Source organism: Corythoichthys intestinalis, chromosome 1 (assembly GCF_030265065.1).
Source record: "Corythoichthys intestinalis isolate RoL2023-P3 chromosome 1, ASM3026506v1, whole genome shotgun sequence".
NCBI lineage: Eukaryota > Metazoa > Chordata > Actinopteri > Syngnathiformes > Syngnathidae > Corythoichthys > Corythoichthys intestinalis.
Genome location: NC_080395.1, coordinates 53954581 through 53976760, shown reverse-complemented (window position 1 = coordinate 53976760; position 22180 = coordinate 53954581). Strand labels below are relative to the sequence as shown.

Sequence of the window (22180 nt, the reverse complement as noted above, 5' to 3'; positions counted from 1 at the left end):
ATAGGTTCCTTACCCCTGCCTTAACTTACAAAGACTGGCAAACGGAGGTGGGAGGAGGAACATTGAGATCTACGGCCGTATTGTCAAGCAGCATAACACCATGCTCATATTTTTCTATTATTATTTCTATCTTTATTCCAATGGTAAGCCTCACCTTTTTTTTCACCACCTGCTTTAACATTCTTGGAACCCATGTTTCTCTCACAAGAAAATCCTCCGTCTTGCGGGAAAACAATGAAATTGTTGCTGTTGTTGTTGTTGCTGTTATAAATCGTCGTATTTTGCGCATTTCGTCGGATGTAGAAACAAATGGCATCCGTCGGATGTTGAAAGATCGTGTGTAGAAGCGAACGTATGTAGAGGTACAACTGTACTTGAAGCAGGGTAGTGCCAAGATGTATTAATGTGCAATGCTGCAGTATGATACTGAAAAGACCCATTTAGAATAAGCAAATGGCAGGTGTACTATACTGTTGTTCCATGATATTTTAATGCTGAAATGATTGTTCATGAATTTGTTTTTGCCACAGTTTTTTTTTTTTTTTTTTTTTTAGTTCTATTATTATGTACCCTAAAGGTGATGTACCATAATTGGCACCCTCTCACACATTCTGTCTAAATGAACTGTGACTACATTATTAGTGGTCTATTTGCTAAAATAAGTCAGGGAGAGGGAATCAATCTTCAATGTTTTTCCTTCTTCAGATTTCTAACAGAGAAGGAGAGGAAAGTACCAGGGAAAACATCAAAAGGTGATAATTGTGGTGGGGAAAATTGTGTGATAGGAAACAATAGGAAAAAAATGTCAGGATAATAGCTCAAAATCTGATGTAGGAATGAGTTTGGAGAAATTGAACTAAGTTGTAGCTTGAGAAGATGGCTCAGCAGATTGACGCATAATACATTTGTGGATATATTTTGGAGAAAAATGTCCCGTCAGGTTATTACTATGCTAATAGCTTTTTAACATGCATGAAAACCTAAATAATGATACAAAAAATGTTTTGAAATGGAAGCGTCTTAACTATTATTTATGGACTGTTTTTCTTTTTAAGCAGAAAATAAGCCTATAGCAACAATAAATAAGCTGATGAAATATTTTTATTTCTGACAATAACACAGAATCTTTGTAGCCATTTCAGTTTTTCTGACCGGGTTTGTTCCTACTGAGTTTGTAAAAAAACATCAGCATCATGGGATGGATATTTGTGGCTCAGAGTAAAATATCCCTGCAATATTCAGATGGACTGCTATGAATTTTACATCAGATATTCAAGGTCTAGCCTGACTGCAGCGCATAGGCCTTTTATAGACTCCATTATAACACAGTCTAAAAGAAGTTGTCAACAAAAACTTTGAGGTTTTTTTTTTTTTTTTTTTTTTTTTAGCTAAAACATTGTCAGTAACTTTCCCAGGTCATAAAACAGAAGGAAGGAGTTTATGAAAAGTTAATAACCATATTAACTTTTTTACTGGATGTGTTTTCTGCCCAACCTTCAGGTGAATGTCCAGATCACTTTGCACTCCCCAAAAAGTCAATCTTGGCTCATCTTTATCCACAGATGTCCTTTCTCTAAAAATATGTGTTTTCACATACAAACACATCAAATATACTTTATTTTAACCATTTATTTTGTGTCAATACATAAAAGCTATTTAAAAAAAAGACATTTTACAATTAACAAGTATTATTAAGAATGTTTTATATAATGTTGTTTTTGTAATGTAAAATTTAAATGTGACATCTTAACATTTTAATTAATGAGCTTTAACATTGTTGTCATATGACATTGTTCCATTTAGGTATTTCTAGCATTTGATGTTGGCACTTCTATTTTTATTACACATCTGCCAAATGATGAGTTGGCCTTAGATTTTGTAGCATTTGGTTGAATATGAGCAGAGAGTATAGCACAATGTTGTTGTTGTGACTTTCAACTTGTCCCATCAGGGGCCGCCAGCGCAAGTCGCTCGCATGATTTGTTTGGCACAATTTTTTTTTCTCACACCGGATGTTCAACCCATCTATTTTTTATCCAGTCCTGGGACTGGTAGTTGGTGGCTTTTAGAGCACTGTTGATGTATTTTCCTAGCTATCATTTCCTGGGTTTCTTCTGTGGAAAGAAATTCGATACATTTTGAAAGCAAATTAATCGTCTTGAATGGCCAAGTCAGTGATCGGTGGTAAACCAAAAATTATGCTTTATAAAATGCTTTTTACATACAGGAAACAAACTGTCAATACCTGAATGGAGGTTGACGAAAGTGTCTCGAATATTGGTGATTTCAAGACACTTGTGCATTATTGTAAATGAAATAAACATGTACTGTTTATTAATTCCCATGCATTTCTTTCCTACTAATTTCTCATCATAAAATGTTGACCTGGGCTCTCTGAGGGTCTACACTCATTTTTATTATTATTAAATCTGTGCACAGAGAATTCACAAAATGACACTACTTTTATAACTATGTGCTGTATTACATGTCTTACGGCCATAGCCTTTTTTAAAGAGCTAATAATGTGACAGTAATCTTTTTTCTAAACAATCTCCTCATCGGCTTCTCCTACTTTCCAGCTTGTAAACCTGGTTTCTTCAAGCCGTTTGCTGGCAACATGAAATGTGTCCAGTGTCCACTACATAGCTCCAGCCATGACCAGGCTGCCACCATGTGTCATTGTGAGAAAGGCTTCTATAGGGCTAACAAAGACCCCTCCACAATGGCTTGTACAAGTAAGTACCATTTAACCTTTTATAAGGCAAGTGACTATTTTTGGTAATTTTTGGTCATGTAGTTTTGTTTTCTCCTCGAGATAACTGTTGTTGTGATTTAGTCCAAACAAATAAAAATTGCTTTGATTTTATTTGACTTACAACACATCCATAACTGAACAGTATGGACATGCAGGTGACAATGTTTTTTTAGGTAACCTATTGTGGTTCCTAGATTTTATTATCATTATTATTGTAGTTATTCTTTTTTCGCAGCCCTTTTGAGCTAAATTTGACCTCCTTAGAATGCTTTAAAATGCACCAAAATCGCCAGGCAGGTCAAAACAGGTGCACTCTTTGATACCGTGTCAAGACAAATTCCAAATACACTATGTCGCGCCCCCTAGCAGTCAGTCTTTGTACCGCCGACGCTCTGAGCCCTACTTTGACCCGCTCAGATTGCTTCAAAACTCACCAAACTCAACAGCCAGGTGAACACTGGTGAAAACTTTGATAAAATGTAGAAAAAAAAAATCAAAATATGCATAAATGTGTGTAGCGCCCCCTAGGAACAAGAGCAACATTTAGTTTTTTAGTTTTTTCTTTAAGGTGAAAGAGGAGGTTACAATGCAAAGGTTAAAACTTAGAACACATCCATAACTGAACAGTATCGACCTGCAGGTGACAAATAATGGTTAAAGAACACAATAAGATGTGCAGGTAATAAGGCACAGGTTAGGTTAAAGGTATAGTGTCTAAACTACCGACGGTGTCTGCGAGTTGCGCTTTGGTGCATGCGCGATTCATTTGCAGCCTGGACGCCGAGGGGTTAACATCTTTCTGCTGGGAGGGGCTGCTCTGTGGAGACTGAGCTGACAGTGTGTACTGTAGGACGCGAGAGAGTCGACGGCAGTGTCCGCTGACATACACAGTACTAAATGAATGGATACCATATGCGGTGCCCAGACTGCCGTTAGTACTACATCCAGTTTTCTTTGGGTGGGCAGAGCGTGTCCGTGGGTGGGCACTAAAATTAGAATAAATAAGAACAATAAGTACACTCTTGTTATGACCACCAATAACATGCAAAGGTTTATTTTGCCTTCTATTGACAACAATAGACATACTGTACAATGCATTTAAATTGGGAGGACTGGCTGTGGATGCACATCTTTCATTGCCATTGACGGCGCTTGACGTCCAGTCCATTTTTACTGGGAGGGCTAGTATTGATAATTCGCTGCTGCCCTTCAATATAGACTGGACGTCTCGCGCAGTCAGTGGTTGCCAATGAGTTCCCTGTGAAGGTTTTAGTAGATGTCTTAAAACAGCACTTGGCATACTCCTGCCATCTGCTTTTATATGTCCTTTTCAAACATTAACAATATAAATATACAGTATGGTTCATTACAGCCTCTGTGATATTTCTTGTGTTTTCTGCCCATATAATCATATATATTTAAATATGATATAGTTTTGCAATGCATAAATAAAACACTGTAGCTTCTGACCACCACCCACCAACTCACCCACACATGGCACTAAAATACACACTTGCTGCTTTAGTTTTATTCACTTTGCGAAATATGATACTTCATTGCCAAGTAAGAAGTTTCACACATATATTTCTTGGCTTGAATTTAGACAGCCCATTGCCTGAACACCTTCGTTTTATTTGGAGATGTACCCTAGTTAAAATGAGGCATACAGAGAATGGATGGAGTAATTTGATATAAGAACCTCCTCTGCGCTGCTCCTGTAAACATCTTTCCGACTGAAAAAAGGCATTTTCAGAATACGGTGGAGTTTTAACAAATAGTGTGCATTGCAGCTCATTTCATCACTATAGTCAACTCTTGAAAGGTGATGTCTCTCCAGTTTTTCACCTCATATGTTCTAAGCGTATTCACTTACAGTGTTGTGATTCAAAGTCAGTGATGTTCTGCATGTGAATGATATCTTTTTCTAAATGTGCTCTTTAATTAACTCATTGACTGTCATTGACAGCGATAGACTGGGAGGGCTAGTAGCGAATGAAACAAGCCCTCCTATTTCAAATGGATTGGAGGCCTACAAGTGATAAACTCATTTAAATTCACAGCAGAAGGACAAAAAGAGCCACATGATTGGACATCTATCTTTGTCAATGGCATTGAAAGATTTAACTAGTGATCAGTTCAAGGTATACGATACTTAAAATGTACACAGAATAATCTGTATAGAAAGTGGATGGAAGTTGTTGATGCATAATCAAGTTCCATGACACATTATAATGATATTATTGAATTACTAATTTTCTTTTTCCTCTCAGGGCCTCCATCAGCACCAAGGAACCTGGTGTCATTAATCAATGACACAGCTCTTTTCCTGCAGTGGATGCCTCCAAGTGACACAGGTGGCCGTAGTGACATCACCTACAATGTACTATGCCAGCGATGCGATAGCGACAGTAGTGGGATGCAGTGTGAGCCTTGTGAGCCAGACTTGAGATTCATTCCACGATCATTGGGGCTGACTGGGATCTCTGTGGCCATACTAGATTTTGCAACACCCGCCAACTACACCTTCCTTGTGGAGGCTGTGAATGGTGTATCTAGGCTGGGTGTGGCTGCACGAGCGCTGATAAACGTCACTGTCAATACACACCAAGCTGGTGAGTGTCACTTGTGAGTAAGCTAGGAGATTTTAAGTTTATTTGTCTGATTGACCTTCTTGTAGTTCAGTTTAAACTTTTGTATACATGTAGTCCCCAGGTTATGAACGAGTTCCATTTTTACGCTGGCGACGTAACCCGAATTTCCGCATAAGTCGGAATTAACCCTTTAAGTACCCCTAAATACCTCCTAAATCTCAAAATAACTATCCAAAAACGTGTATTTTACATCGTTGTACCGTCCTCGCCAAGATGTTGGCGCTAAATCCTAACTAGACAGCGAGCTAAGCTGTAATCTTTCCCCTCCCTCTCTCATTCAGCTGCGCGACTTCGTCTTGTGAGCAAATGAGCTCTTCCTCGTGTGTGCGTGCACCTGTGCTTCTTCTTCGTGTGCGCAAATATGTTCTTTTCCTTGTGTACAAGTGCTCTCACTCACGTGTGGAAGTACTACCTGCTCTATGCTTCCTGCACCAAAATAAAATATATGGCGGAAAACACTCAGGTGACTTGAAGTTCTGCTCTGAGACCCCAATTTGGCGAAATTTCAAAATTGTCCTATATGCATGTGTGATACATCATTGGAAAGCTTATATCTCACTTTTCTGGGAGGAGAAAAATTTTGAACAGGAAGGCATTAAAAAAAAAAAGTTGTTAAACAGCAAAACCCTAAATGGAGGAGAGAGCATGATAGAGCATAATTAAAGACGCCACGATTTTATCGAGATATTATTGCGTACTTACCTTTTTTTGAACAAAAAACTCCATGTAGCATGTATCACCGAGTGTCAAGACACAGCTGTGAATGGCCACAGCCAGATTTTGGGGGGATTTTATGGGTGAAACATGGTAATATAACAAGGATCGCGATGCAGAAATCGCAGACATCAAGAAGTGATCGAGATTTTCTTTTTCATATATTTACCCTTTTAAATGTGTTTTCTTTAGACATACTGTTCTATTAAACACAACAGTTATCTTGGCTTAAAATACAGCAGTTAATTTTAAAGAGGGGTGCAAGAGCAGAAACTGCTTATTCAGCCTTGTCTGTGTTTTCTGCCATATACCCCCCCAAAAAGTCAACATTATAATCACATACACTGAATCATTGAAAACAAATTGCACTTGGTTGTGAATGTGGTATAAATTGAATGTAAATGATTTTTCTTTTTGCCTGCATTTACCCTGTAATGAACCATTATGGCAGTCTAAGCTTCTTGCCCGAAGTCAGGTGCCTGCTCACCCTTGTACCTATTAAGGACAGATGGTATGTAAAAAAAACTATTCAATAAGGGGAAATTTAGAAAAAAAATGTTTGAAGAAGTTCTATGTAATTATAAAATTAGGGGAAAAAAACATAATTTTGATAAAAATAAAATTCTGTGGTAATCACCTGCCCATTTAATGAGGCTACCTATTTATTTTCTTTGTTGCCACACTGGCCAAGTGCAGTGACATTGGACCTGTCATGCATCACTGCGTGCTGCTTAGAGACGTCTCATGAAAAGGCATTAAAGTAGCAACTTTCATAATAATAATAATAATAATACATTTTATTTATAATGCACTTTACATTAAAAAAACAAATCTCAAAGTGCACATTACCATGTAAAAAAATAAAATAAGAATAAAAGAGTAAAAGCAAAAATAGACAGAAACAGATAAAATTAACACAATAGTGCGCTGGCAACTGTAAAAAACCTGGTCTTACACACCTTTACTGTTTTGGACAGTGTCGTGTACACTGACACTTGCGCTAGTCACTAAAATAAAGCCTGAAATGCACACACGAGCTAAACTACTTACAAAATAATCCTCATGTGTCTAATAAAGATGTGCCTTCAAAATTGGGGCATCATTTTGGGTAACAGCAACATCAGAATAATGAATATTCATGTTGACATTAGTGCTGGGAGATATTTACTTATTTGTTTTGGAGCCATATTTAGTCTCTTGAGCTTTGTTTTTCAGTTACTACAGTCTCTGTTTCTCTTTTTCTTCTGAAGATGTCAAAAGGTGAAACCCATTTTTGCGCTTGGCTCAGCCATTGTGGCACTGATCTTTGTCTTAATTTGCAGATCCCTGCTGATCTGAGGTCATCTCTGCTATGCAATGCTCACTGGTGCTTTGTCTTTGCCTTGAATTAGGAACCCAAAGTTCACTGGAAATCTGAACTCACGATACTGTGGAGACCAATATAGATTGAATAATTGATGGATCAGCATAACCCGTGGAAAAGATGGAGAGTTGATGAATAAATTATAAATGTTGTTACAGTATATGGGGTACATGTGCTTCTATCTTAACTTTGATTGGAGAAAAAAACCATAGCCTGGCTAGAATGGCTTCTACACTTAATATGGCTCGGTTAGAGTTATATATGATCTACTTTGTTTTGATTGCATAATAAGATGAAATGATTGCCGCACGAAATGTTTATATGGAACTTCAAATCTGTTAAAAATAAGTAAAAAAATAAGATATTAAAATTTACATTGCCCAGTTTATAATCAGCAGCAATCAAGAGGAAAGCAATTTTGCATTTCCATGTAAACTTTTGCCATGAACAGGGTACACTGTATTTGTTATTAAAAAAAAGTGGACATATACAAAAATGACTTACGGACAATATAACAGTCTTTATTTAGTAGCATGTTTCTAAAGTGTGGGACGAGTCCTTGGAGAAAATTCACACAATTATTGGGAGGATTTGCCGAATCCACAATGTCTAAACCTGTAATCCAGAACCTTTTCACTGAGCATAAACCTTGTAGTAACAATAACAGAATGGATTTCATCACATTACATTAAAGATCGCGACTGAGAAATTAGTTTTGCCTTTTGTGTGACCTAGACATTGACCCTATTTCCAGCTAAAATGAAATCTGATATTAGGATAATAACCAAGCTCGACAAAGATTTATCAAATATGTGTTGTAATTAAGAATTAGCTATATTTTCTTATCCCTAATTATCTCAGAAATTGTTGCAGCATATTACCATCATCTTTTATAATGATTATATTCATTTGAGAGAGAAAAAAAAAGTACACTACCTAGTGTCCAGTTGTCCTGAATTTGCCCTTTTAAGATGAAGGAATATATAAGTTAGTATGTTGCCAAACTGTTATGTTCTGCTTTTGGGTTGTCATTATGGAAAGCAGATGTCAGGTATGTGTGTCACAAACTATCCTGAGGCCACTAGACTGACAGGAGGAAGTTGGGATGCAAAATAATCTCTGGAGAGGAGAAGCGGCCCGGGGGGTGTTCCCATTAGGGTGCCGAGAAAGGATTAACTTGTCAAACTGACTCTTCTCAATTGACATACTGTAGGCGCACACATACACACACACACACATGCACGCACACGCAAGCACAAGCAGGCATTGACACCTTTTGCGCTCACCACCTACGGTCATGCATGTCTAGTAAGACAGCCGCCCACCTGCTTTCATTATTAACATACCGTGTGCGTTATTGTACGTATGGATATATATATTATATACAGTAGATAAAATATCCTGCATTTTATGACTTGATAATACAGGTATATGGAGTCATTGGGTGTCATTTTGAAATTTTAACGCAGATGAAAATTGTTACACTCCATTATCAAGTGTTATGCGAGTGATTTTCAGTTCAACCAAGAGAAATGAATAAGGAAATTATGCAAATGAGAGAGTTGAAGTGCAATTGCTATTCAAATATGACAGCAGAATGAAGTGGATCACACGGTCTCATGAATTAAGTGCTTCCAATGTGAAGGAGGCCACTCCCAGGGAGCTTGACACTAGCATGAAAGCAAATAGCTGTCATTACGAGGTACAAAATTTGGAGATAATCTGTTGTTGAGACTAAGGGAAGGGTGATTAGGGAACTAGGAGGGAAAAAACCCACATGTTGCTAGGTTCGATGACTGCTCCAGCATGATGGTGTTCTTCTTGGCAAGGAAATGTCGGACTTTCAGGTCATTGTGAGAATGCACATTGCCATAGTGTAGTATAGTAGTGGTCCTTCTACAACTCTTGTTGCTTCTTGCACTTTGAGCAAAAGTAGGGTCTCTTTGTAGGAGTTCTGGTTTATTTTCTACCCCACAATGAAGCGGTATCTCAACATTTAGTACGATAAAATCCAACAGAACAATTAAGTGACGACTAGTTTAGGGCACAGTCCGCCTTTTGCCAGAGGTCATATGGGTTAGGTTCCAGCAGCCCATGACACTGACAAGGATAAGTGGTATTGAAAATGATGGATGGTACAAGATCTACTGAAGTGGTACGCGAAACATTATCTAAGTAAAATGTTCAAACTTTTTTTTTTTTAATCCACTTCAATGCATGTTCAGTTATTTACTTAATAAAAAATCTCACAGCGTCAGTGGAAGCCTGATGGTGGTACTCAGAGAGCCAAGTATTCTTCGAGGCGGTACTTACTCTAAATACTTGAGAACCACTGTTATACATTAGGCTAATATATTTTGCAACATTAATCGAAGACATCGTTTTTGTGTTTTTCTCATTGCCTCATTTGCCCCAAAATGACTTGTTGTGTGTTAAGCAACACCCCTTTAGGTTTATTGACCCAATGAAAGGGTCCAGTTACTATGGTACCCTTCAGTCAAGTGAAACATGACTGGAAAGAGTCATGTTTGGAAAGAGTCTAGGAAAAAACAGGATAGAAAAAAAAGAACAGTGACAGTTTGACAAGTGTTTTTCATTCCAGATGGGTGATGTGTCTGATCTGGTTTCCCTATGTGGTCAGCATACTAAAAATGCAGACATATGCTCTGTAGGTTTTGCATGCAGCCACACAAGCTGGACGCTTTGAGTGAAGCTGGAAAAATGAAAACAAAAAATGTGTTCATTTGCATGTACGAACACTTTATTGTGATTGAAGACTTCTTAAAAATTTAACTACTTTCTCATTTATTTCTCTTTATTTATTAGGGTGGTGGTATTACGTGATATGGTACTTCAGTTCAGGACAATAACGTGACTGAATTCAACAGTGAATTGCACTCTGTTCTAAATATACTGGTGTTATTGCTCAGCAAAGCGTTATTCAAGCAATATTCAACCATCACAATTTCTATGCGCTGCAAAGAGGCACATAGGAGCAGAGTGACACTGTAACAGCTTCATTTACGTGTTAAAATGAATCATTATATTAAATAAGAAAAATAGTCAGTCTTAGACATTAAGAAAATATCACCTTGGACCAAGAAGTTTTCCTACATCCTCATTCTATTCTGCATTTCAGCTGTCCACTTTTGTTCAAGACACATGCTTTTCCCAGGTGTGGAGTAGGCTATACATATTCAATGTAATGTCATGTTAAATGTGACCAAAGTTTCAAGTAACGAGGTCATGTTTTTTTTAATACTCTACGTAATGTGTTGTGCTTATTAGTGGGATTTTCTAGCTTTTATTCTTCTCTTTCTTTCTTTTCTCTGATGGGCTCGCTTCTGTTTTCATCTACCATCCTTTGGGAATAGGGCCGACATCTATTTATATGCTCAGATGCTGTAGAGATCCAACCCCATGGGACATCTTCACAGCTCTTCCCCATTCTCTTCTTCCTCCTTTTCCGCCTGCTGTCCTTTCCACGTATTGTAACTATTATCTCTGACTTAATACTATGTTGAGGTTACTGCAGTGCTCTATTTACAGTATCTTAAAATCAATTTACATTTTTGGAACTTTTCCTGAAGTCATTTATCATATTTGTGTATTATTCCTTGCTGTGATTACTTTGATCGCAATAGATGTCAAACCAGTCTTGCTCAAATGTGCTGTAAATAAGGTCACACTCTAATATAGCCACGATAGAGCTTAAGATGGCGGCCCACTGAGATTGTTGAAATGTTATGTTTCGTTTTAGTCAATGATTTTTGTACAGTATTACATAAAATGCCATGTTTTGACTTGTGCTGGAGGGTACAATGTATTCTTGAAAAGTAAATTTGGGATTTAGTTTGATGATGTGATGTCACCATTCTAAACCAGAAGGGATTCAACATAGAAGCGTGCTCGCATATAACCCATGCAACTACTGCTTGTTTTCTGCCAGTAATCTTTCAAAAAAGAACATGCCAAGTAAACACTGCTGCTATGGAACTTGTACAAACAACTCTAGACATTACAACTGTCCATATATGAAGGATGCTTTCTTCATCAGTTTCCCGAAGCCAAAAACTCAGAGGGAAAAAATGTGAACAATTGATCAACTTATGTGGACGTCCAAAAGACCAGTTTAACACCAGCTAGGTCAAGCCATTCGCCTAAATATGCAGTAAACTTTTTGTTGGGGGCCGTGGTCCAACAATCCCGATCCATTGCCTGCCACGAAGAGGTAACCCATTTTGATATTTTTACTTATTTTTTAGCGTAGCGTTTTGCCGTGCTGCTTCTGTCTGACAATAAATGCCCTGAAAAAAATTTAAATTTCTATTATATATCACAACAGTCATGTGGGCCTATTTTTCTAAAATACGGATATTTAAATAAATTAGCCATGTTTTTCCTTGGTCTTTTTGTAGTAAGCCTGCTCATGCCTACACTTAGGCTTGAGATTTAACAGCTTTACCTTTTCTGTTATAAAGAAACAACCTTAGTTAGGGGGAAGTGTGAACATATTAATAGAATTTTAAAAAATTATTAATGAAAATATTAAAAATGTTTGTTGGCTGTCCCCGAGTAGCATTTTCGATTGCTACACAAAAATAGCAATATAAATAACCCCTAAGAACGGTCGTAGAGAGACGCAAGACAACAAGAGGATATAAAACATAAGAAATACAGGGCATATGGTGGTAAAGGATCACTTGTTGAAACAGGAGAATGTAATTTTCAGTGGCGTAAGACAATGCACACAAGAAATAGGTATCGATAAAAAAGCTACCTCTGGATCAGGTCGGCACTTTTTCCCATCTTTTTCAGCCCTCACACTCAAGCCATCTCTTCAACTAAACATTTGTATGTTCTTCCACATCTTTACCGGTGAATTTGGCACCGGGGACATCATTTTCGGACATAATTGGTAGGTTTAGTTCACTAAACATCTCGTTCGTACACTATTTACATGCATCAAGCTTGAGGGACAAACGTGAGTTTGACCCCCCTAGCAACAGTTGCTAAAGTCATGAATATTAATGAGCAAAGGTGACGTGTTACGTGCGGTACGCTATTTAGGCCCCCTCATACTGTAGCTAACGTCCTCAGCGCTTTGAAGCTCCACACTTTGAAGTGTAGTGATACATTCATAACACTTTTCTGTGAGGAGGGATCCCTTACAGTCATTTGGATTTGGACAGGGATTGTCTTCCACTAAACAGAGTGAGCTAATGCATTTTTATTTAGCTAGTCACACTGAAAATCAATGTTGTTGTTTATTTAAGCATAGCAATGATAGGTGATAGTCCCTGCTGAAGGGATTTTGAATCTTATCTCACATCTTAATATAATGTGTTTTTTATTAACTATTGCAGTGGTAATTGGTTCTTTGGCATGTGATAATTAACTAAATTATTCTGATTAATGCATGTGCATGTTTTTCCTATGCTTGTGTGTTTCTTTCTAAATTGTCCATACATGTGAATGATTGTCTGTTATTAATTATTTTTATTTTTGCCAGTGTGCAATTCACCTCTCATCCTTGCGACGTTGCAGAGTCTAAAGAGCATAACAAATGGGTGGACATCTTTGGGGAAAAAAAAAAAAATACTGTATGGAGAAAATGATTCCCTACCATCACGCATATGTTTTCATCAGCATGCATCCACACAGTTGAGCGTGTTGTTTGCCTTACAGCAGTTCACATTTTTCAAAGAAGAGATGATTACATACAGCCTGCATGGTATCAAATTCAACAACAAAGGGAAATCGGTTCTAATTAACGACTGATTGAAATATAGGATCTTTTAGTGCGTTAGCTCAAGTAGTTATTTCCCTCAGGATGACATTTAAATTTGAGAAAAGGATAACAGAAAGAATTGGACTCAATTAAGTTAAATGTTGCCTTTACCTGTATGAAGTGTGTGTGTGTGGGGGGGGGGTGAATATATGATATTTTCTCTCTACGTATGCATAACAGAGCATGCTTTCATTTTCATCTGAAAAAGTTCTAAACACACATATCTAGATATGGTCTTTCCTTTTACTTGTTTCTGATGCATTCAACTAGCCTAAAATGTCGGTTGCTGGAGAGACTAGCAGTTCACGTATGGCTCAAATTGGCTAAGTAATTGCCTAAAATCCAGTTATCCTTGTTTATTTGTCTTATGTTTTTCGTATTTAAGTACCACTTGTAAAATGGTGATGTGTGCGCTATTAAAAACTGTAGCAGACCCATTTGAGAGGCTGTATGTCACTGTTACTACTTTCTGCCTTGATAGGAGGGGTTTGTGTAACCCAGAATACCAAACGTCAGCAACATTAACACATCCACATGATGCTATGTACATTGAATCAGCTCTACTTACAGATGACTTTATTCTTTTTACCTAAAGTAAATTAACCACCTACAGATCGTACTAATAATTGACTTTAGACTTACCCTTGGCACATAGGTTTAAATTCAACACATAAGTAAACCTATTAACAAAAATGGACTTTGTGATTATGTTGAATACTAATGTATAAAATGCCCTCTGTGTTTCTCCGTCTCTGTATCTGAACAGAAGTGATAGTGTTAATTGTCAAGTCATTTAGTTCGTCAGTAGTTCGTTGTCTTTAATATTAACACATGCACATGACACAACTAGCTGGCGTTTATCATTCCATTGGACCTACTGCCTCCTTGTAAAACTCAGACAACCCAAGGCTCTGTCAAATTCTCTCAGTGACAATGACTGAGTGAACGAACGATTTATGGATTATGACGGGAGTTCAAATTTCCGAATGTGCACTACCATAGCTGGCAATAGACCTGTTTTTTTTTTTTTAAGGTTACATTTTTTTTTTTTTTTTAAATGATTTTGTCTAGAAGCAGACGGAGAGGGTTGCAGTATGCAGTTGAGCGATATGTCCATGGTATTAAACATTACAGAGAGGGGACCATTATTATAATCGAGGCGAAATGCTTCCACTCGCAACTTAAAAAAGACAAATCCCACAGGCCAAATATCTGTCTAGCTATAATTTTGGCTATACTTTGTAACGATATGTCATGTGTTCTGTCAGCTTTTTTCTCCCAAAGCTTCTGTGGTGATGAATAAGCAGTCTTTTACATTCAGTTGGATTCGCAATCGGTTATATTTTATTCTAGCTTTGCAGTGACAGGCTAGTAAACAAGTAGGCAGTCAAATGTTAGCAAACTAACATTAATAGTTAAATCTACGTTTCTACTACGTGCTATTAATTTTTTAAAATTGATTATTAACTTACAGTTCCTTTGAACGAGCATAAGTGTCCTTGGGTGACCGTCATGGCATTGATTTGTTTATGTGGTTGGCGACAGAGCGTTATCCAGAGCCTGCATTTGGCGAGTCTTATTTTAGACTTTGAAAAAGGCACAAAAAAAATCCTCCCCCCAGGCTTTTAGGGTACCTGTGTCGGAATTACAGGTACCCCATGCACAGCGTTAAACCATGGGGATTTTTGCTATTTTAAAATTAGAAAAAATATGTTTTAAGTAACAACCAAATAGTATTCCTATGCAACTCTACGGCTTGGTGTCTGACTTTTGTGATCTGGGGGCAACATTTCTGTGCGAGAAAGAATGTCACTTTACACCTAACTGATAATGTTAACTACATTAGCTACAATTAAAAAGGCAGCAAAAACTGAGGGATGGTAAGAATAATACTGTATTTATATTCCACACTGTTTCGCTCCATTTACTTATACTCTGTGTACAGTACCAGTGGAAAGCAAGATATGACTCAGTCCAAATAGAATGTTTTGTTCAGAACCCAATTAGGGAGATTGTTGGAGGGATTGGGTGAAACAAACCATCGTTGCGCTGCATAGTGAGATGCTATGTATTTTTTGTATGTTTATGTTTTAACTCACTACTGAATCATTAGGTACTTCTCTACCTTGTTGAAATATGACACAATGTAGATTCTGCAAATTTGGGATGCTTGAATAAACCCCAAGATTCGCCTCTGTTGAAAACCCCTTTTTTTGCCTGTTAAAGTCTCATTTTGCCATGGATGTGTTCCAATCAACTGCACTTAAGTAATGCCAAATGAAAGGAGCCTTATTTGTCATAAGTGTTTAATAGACCTAATTTCTGCACTAGAAAGTAGATAAACGCTACAGTAACATATTTTTTCACCTTGGGCATGGGTTTTGCAGCAGTCAGCATCAAACTTCTATATTCTCTGCTCACTGTCCCCCTGCTCGATTTTGCTTAAAAATAGCTGCAGTGGTGTAGCTGCTGAACTGTGAAGAATCATGTCGGGTTGAGTTGCAGCTAGAAAATCTTGGTTTCATGACAAGATGTGAAATACTGTCTGCACCCCACTGCCTGCGACTTACTGTGATGCATCACCTCTCTGAAGTGCTGATTTCTGGCTTTTGGCCTTTTGCATCTTCTAGGTCATCTCCGCCTGCAGATGATGATGATGATGACTGTTTTTAGATGTCAATCCAGGCCTCAATTTGTATTCAAGTAATAGACTTCTCAACAGCTTGCTTGCTAGATAGCGCATGGATCTTTTAGTTTTCTTCTGTTTAGTGAGAGTATTATGAATAATTGATGGTAAATATCTGGAGCTCGCTGAGATATTTTTGCATTTTTTTTCTGGCGTTTTAGCTGGGAAAAAAAAAAAAAAAAACACACAAAAAGGGAGCATCAACAACAGTCATATATATCAATGCCAAAAACAGAAAATGAATAATTAAATCATAACCTGCAACAATAACTAACAGGGAGTGACTCCACCAAATTATACCATTAGTTTCTTCAGGTAGCGACTGAGGGCTTATGTTATGTATGTGCCAGCAGCACTGTTTTTTAGCTGTATTTTTATTTTCAATTTTTGAAAACCTTTCTCATGTCATCTAATGTCTGAAGATGGCTCAGAAAAGAGGTTTTTGAAGACACCTCTTTGAAAGACGTTTGACTCCACTTCAATCAATGAACAATATCTGATGTGCGCTTCTCATGGAATCATTCAATCTTTTTGCTTCAGATGTGTTCTTTATACTTTTTTTTGTCAGAAGTCGTAATATGTGCTTATATTTTGTAGTGTTGTGCCGATACCGTTTTTTGGCCCAAATACCGATACCTGGCTGTGCGGTATCGGCCGATACCATCCCAATACCACTCAGTTTGAAGTTTATATATATCTATCATCGATGACGCAAATCCGTCGACGAGCACAACATCCCATCGACAGTTAATGAAGGGTTAAAAAAATATATGCGTGGAAAGTTCAGAATGTCGGATGCACCAGCGCACCAGAGTGTCCAAAACATTGACTTATTTCAAAGAAACAAAGAAGGGTACACTCTTGTGTCCTGTCTCTTCAATGCCAAGCTTGGCTGCACGTCGGCCGTGAATAAACGTCTCAAGCGCAGTCACCCAGTTTGTAAGTCCATCTAACTAACTAACGACATGTTTTATTGAAGTTGCTAAGCTTGTCGCGATATGCAATGAGTCCATTTATCGCACGGCAAATGAAAATGAGGGCGGTAATTTTCACGGCTGCCTTTTATCGCTGCGCGCGTGCGTGCGTGCATACATTGGTGCGTGCGTGCTGATGGCATATGAGACTCCAGTTCCTTTCTCTTATCAACACGCTGTAGAATTAAGGATCAGACATACAAAATAAGAAAACATATCTATATTAAACACTGTAACGTTAGCACTGCTACACTGAGGTGAATGGGGGAAAAAGGCAACCTACTTTAGCCTGCTGTAAAACATTGGCAGTCGTCTCGTGAAAGCAAACTTGTGGTTAAAAGGTGACACTTCAATCGTGAAAAATCGCTGGTTAACAGCATTTGCAAACGAAAAAAATGACCCCCAAAAAATCTATTACTGACACTACATGCAATGAAAAAAAGTGCTTTTTTTTGCGGAGTGTAAAGCTGAGGTTAGCGGTTTAGCGAACGTACTTCCGGTGAACATTTCAAAATAAAAGCATGTCACGTTCGTCATATAAATAGCGATTTCTGGAGTTAATCCCACATACTTCAGAATCCAGATTCTACACTAAGAATACCTTTAAAATGACACCCTTTATAAAAAATCTGATTGGCAATGAATAATTATTATAATTATTATAATACTATTATATACAGTATACTGTAGTACTATACTATAATATTAATGCTAGGTGTTTTTTTAAGAATTGTTTTGAATCATGTTGGAAAGGCGAAGTCAGTGTTCTGAATCTGTTTACATTACATTCTTTTGCACTAGTTAATTCTATCAGCATTTAAACTCATTGTTTATTTGTGATTTATTATTGTTATTTACGTGTTTATTTGCACTTTAATAAATAATCTAAGTGTTCCAATATGTTTTTGTGAATTGATAAGCGTCAACAAAAATTTAATTGCTAAATTATTTTTAAAAAAGAAATTTTTTTTAAATTAATTATTAGATTAGTCGACTAATTGTAAAAATAGTCGGCTGACTAATCGGAAGAAAATTAGTCGTTTGGGACAGCTCTAATATGTACAGTATATATAAAACTGTGTTTGTTTACATGTTTCATTTTCAAATGTTTTATAGTGTTCGAGGTATTGAAACTGGCGGATTTAACTCCTCCACTTTCAGGCCGCAAATCTTGCATGCAGCCATTGTACTCAACTGAGTTTCTATGCAGAATATCCAGACCGCCAACATTTTCTTCCCCTGGTTTGTTTTTCCGCCATATGTAAAAGCTGCCGCGGCATTGGTTAAGAGTGGCTATTGACCCGTTCTCATTTGTCTTGAGCAGGCCAATAGCGATAGCTGCTTGGCATGCCAAGTGATCACGTGTGATCACACAACAGAGTGTAGTGAGTGTCAGGAGAAAGAAGGCCGCGTTCAAGTGATATCGGTAAATGGTATCGGCGGCCTATTTGTTGGTACTCACCGATACCAATGCCACCATTTTAGTGCCAGATCACGCCCCCCCCCCCCACCCCCCGATACTGGTATCGGTATCGGTGTAACATTATTATTTTGTAAACATCAAGTCAATATGTAACATTAACTCATTGGCTGCCATTGACATCATTGACGTCCAATAAATTTGAACTAGGACGGCTGGCAATGAAAGATCATGTTTCAGTGCCATTTATGGTAAACTGAGAGGGGCAGTGAATAAAGGATCACTCTCAGCTTGCCCATTGTCGTCCAATGGCAGCCCAGTATTTAGGTTTGTAGTGATAAAATAAATGCAACTAAATGACTCCATTCAAAAGTATGATTGTTCGTGGTGATGGATAAAAAATGGGGAAGAAAATACTGTGTCTAAATATAACCCTAACAGGCTAATTTAAAGTATACCTGGCAGTTGTGTCATTTCTGTTATCATTTTGTGTCTTCAGGTCCCGCTCTGGTGGGTGTTATTAAGAAGGACTGGTCCTCTGATAATAGTATTGCCCTCTCATGGACAGAAGAGGAACATCCACCGTTAGACATTGTGGACTATGAAGTTAAATACTATGAGAAGGTGATTAAACATGGGTCGGCGGTCCTACTATTGGCCGCAGGTTTTTATAAATTGAGTCAATTGTACACTAAGCGATGTTGCCACACCCAACTGAACTCTCAAACAATGTGCAGGGTTTAACAACTGTTGCAATAAATAGCTGATTGCTCGGCAATCGGTTTAAAATTTGAATTGGAGTTGTGCGGAGAAAATAGGCAATCAAAATTTACAAAAAAATTACAAAAAATTACAAAATTACAAATTACATTAAAATAACAATTAAAATAAAATTACAAAAAATCAAAACTTACATGCAATACATTGCCAGTACCCAGTGAGCTGTCTCTCTGCCGTCCTTGAAGTATGAATACAATATATATACAGCGTAAATATATCGTATTTTACAACAATACCCTACTATATTTATAATTTCATATGTACCATTGAATTTCATATAGATGAAATAATAATAATGAAAACTAAATGCGGCAAGATTGCACATGAGCATACGTACCATTCCAAGAGTATTCATGTGAATCAGTCAACATCAATGGAGTTGATCTACAGTAGTTATTGAATGGAAACATAATAACAGTCAACAAAAATCCTAATATCAACACTCTTAAAACACTGACTGATGTGACTTTTTCACATTCTTCAGAACGTAACTCACACAAAAATAAACAAAATTTGAATATATGATATTTATTTATTAGTGCACTTAAAGGGTGGAAGTGCTAAATCTGTTTAAGTGAGGATATTGGAGATTTTACCAACAGTGAGCATAGTACCAGGGGACAATGAAGGCCAAATTTAAAAGTGAAAAAATTGCTACGGTAATTCTTTATTTTAGGAAGGTTACCATATTTAAATGAGTAATGGGCAACTTACAGGTAACGTTGGACCCCGGAGCCAAATATAATAAGAACTTCTGATCCATAGTATTTTAACACTAAAAATATGTTGCATTCATATTAACGGGTGTGTGAAAACAAAACAAATAAAAGAAACCAAACATTGCTCAGTGGTGGACAGTTAATTTTTCTGCTGCTCTGGCAGATATACTGTTAGGAAATCTGATGATTTGCAAAGACTAATATTTTAAGACCATATAGTTTTCATTCACTGTCCTTCCACTCTGTGTATTATTTTTTTCCTCTCTGGCATGTTTTCCTTATTTTCCAGGAACAGGAGCAACTGAGCTACTCATCAACACGGACTAAGAATCCTAGTGTTGTGGTAACAGGCCTCATACCCTCGACTGTCTATGTCTTCCATGTGCGTGCTCGAACAACGGCTGGCTATACAGCATACAGCTCCAACTTTGAGTTCTCTACTGCCGCGGAAGGTGAGAGCAAAAACCCATCATCGTAACCAAAGGCAATTTGCACTATGGCTAATCTTTCGAATGGATCAATCCAGCATGAACCATTTGAATTCTTACAAACAATGTGCTCAATACATACTGGGAAGCTAGAGTTAAATTGGTTATGAGGCCCAAATACCTTGAGTCAAAACTGGGCTATCTAATGATAACATCCTTATATAAACCTTCTCTAGACAAAACATTATGTACACCTGCAAAATGTGGTAATATCCAAAATGCTTTCAGGGGTAGTATATAATGGTGTAGAATAGACATGCGCCGATTACCGGTTTCAAAGTGTACATGGTAAGAAATCGTCAAGGTTTCAAATCCGCAAAAATTTGCCGTCATACCGTCCCCAAGGAATTAGCTGTTTTCATGTCTCAAAAAGGCATGGAGAAATCCCTCTCTTGCACCTGCACCCCTTCCCCACCGGTTGTTGCTCAGTGTCAGTGAGTCAGGTGTGCAACACGATGGCCGGAGAAGGTGAAACCCCTGACCCCCCCCCCCCCCCCCCCCCAGCTAAGAAAACAAAATCGCTGGTACCGGAATACTTCAAAAGTTACAGAAGGCCGCAGCTTATAGGAGGGCCAACCGACATGTAAAACATGTTTTTTATACAAAATTAAAGGTTAGTAAACACTGCCATGAACGTCCCCCAGCAGCTATCAGAGTTAACGCCAGCGTGTTTAGTGTGTCTAGCGGTTGTAAAACGTGGTGTTTTTTTCTCTCTGGCAACTGTCTGTGTAGAGAAAGAGAGTGTGTGTATAATGTAAACATGTTCCGAGTCATAAACACGTGCTTTTTATGGAAAATTTTTCAATTATTTTTGTTCTGATGGTAATAATGTTGAGATGTGGCTGTGGTTTTAGGCTCACATAAAGAACTGCATTTATTTTAATTTTGTTTTGAATATATATATATATATATATATATATATATATATATATATATATATATATATATATATATATATATATATATATATATATATATATATATATATATACTGTATATATATATATATATATTGTTCTGCCTTTGGTGATGTGTGTTACATTCTATTATTGATGTTCTTGTATTGAAATGCATGACTTTTAGTTGGTGGCACTTTCATGCCCAAGTGGGGGTGCACTCGCGCTTGTTTACGCGAAGAAGAGCGCTCACGCCAGAAGAAGTTAGAGAGAGAGAGAAATACAGCCGCGAACCTACGTTCATTCTTGGTGCTTGTAAAATACCTCTACAGAAGCAACCCCTTTTCACTCTTCAAGTGATGGTGTTATAAAGACGGCCAAATAAAGTCAACAAATTACACGGACGTCCAGCATCGTCTCACCAGTACACACACACACATATATGTATATATATATATTAGGGCTGTCAAACGATTAAAATTTTTAATCGAGTTAATTACACCTTAAAAATTAATTAATCGTAATTAATCGCAATTAATCGCAATTCTAACCATTTATAAAATATGCCATATTTTTCTGTAAATTATATATATATTCTGTAAAATAAATTGTTGGAATGGAAAGATAAGACACAAGATGGATATATACATTCAACATACGGTACATAAGGACTGTAGTGGGCATTTCACTCTACTGTCATTTAAATCTGTCTATGCTGTCTTCACTCCGAAGCGTCTACTTTTTCCAAAGCTAGACAGCTAGTGAACGACGCCATAGTAATCAGACTTCTTTCTTTTTCATCTGATTTATTAATAAAATGGCCTCAAACCATTGTCCTCTTTAGACCGTCGTAAAACTACAAAAAAAAAGTACACAAGCATTGCATTAGCAACAACATTAGCTTAGCACGCTATACAGGTTCACAAAACATAAACAAAAAGCG

General features: G+C 37.4%; 1 protein-coding gene across 2 annotated transcripts in view; it reads left to right on the top strand.

The window, feature by feature from the left end:
- The window catches only part of LOC130913303 (ephrin type-A receptor 6-like), a 97301-nt gene that overhangs the window by 61742 nt on the left and 13379 nt on the right, over positions 1-22180 (top strand). For both annotated transcript variants that reach the window (XM_057831796.1, XM_057831804.1), the window contains exons 7-10: positions 2580-2735; positions 5026-5367; positions 18854-18978; positions 20143-20305. In XM_057831796.1, the coding sequence (XP_057687779.1) occupies positions 2580-2735; positions 5026-5367; positions 18854-18978; positions 20143-20305 (786 nt within the window). The remainder of the gene's footprint in view (positions 1-2579; positions 2736-5025; positions 5368-18853; positions 18979-20142; positions 20306-22180) is intronic.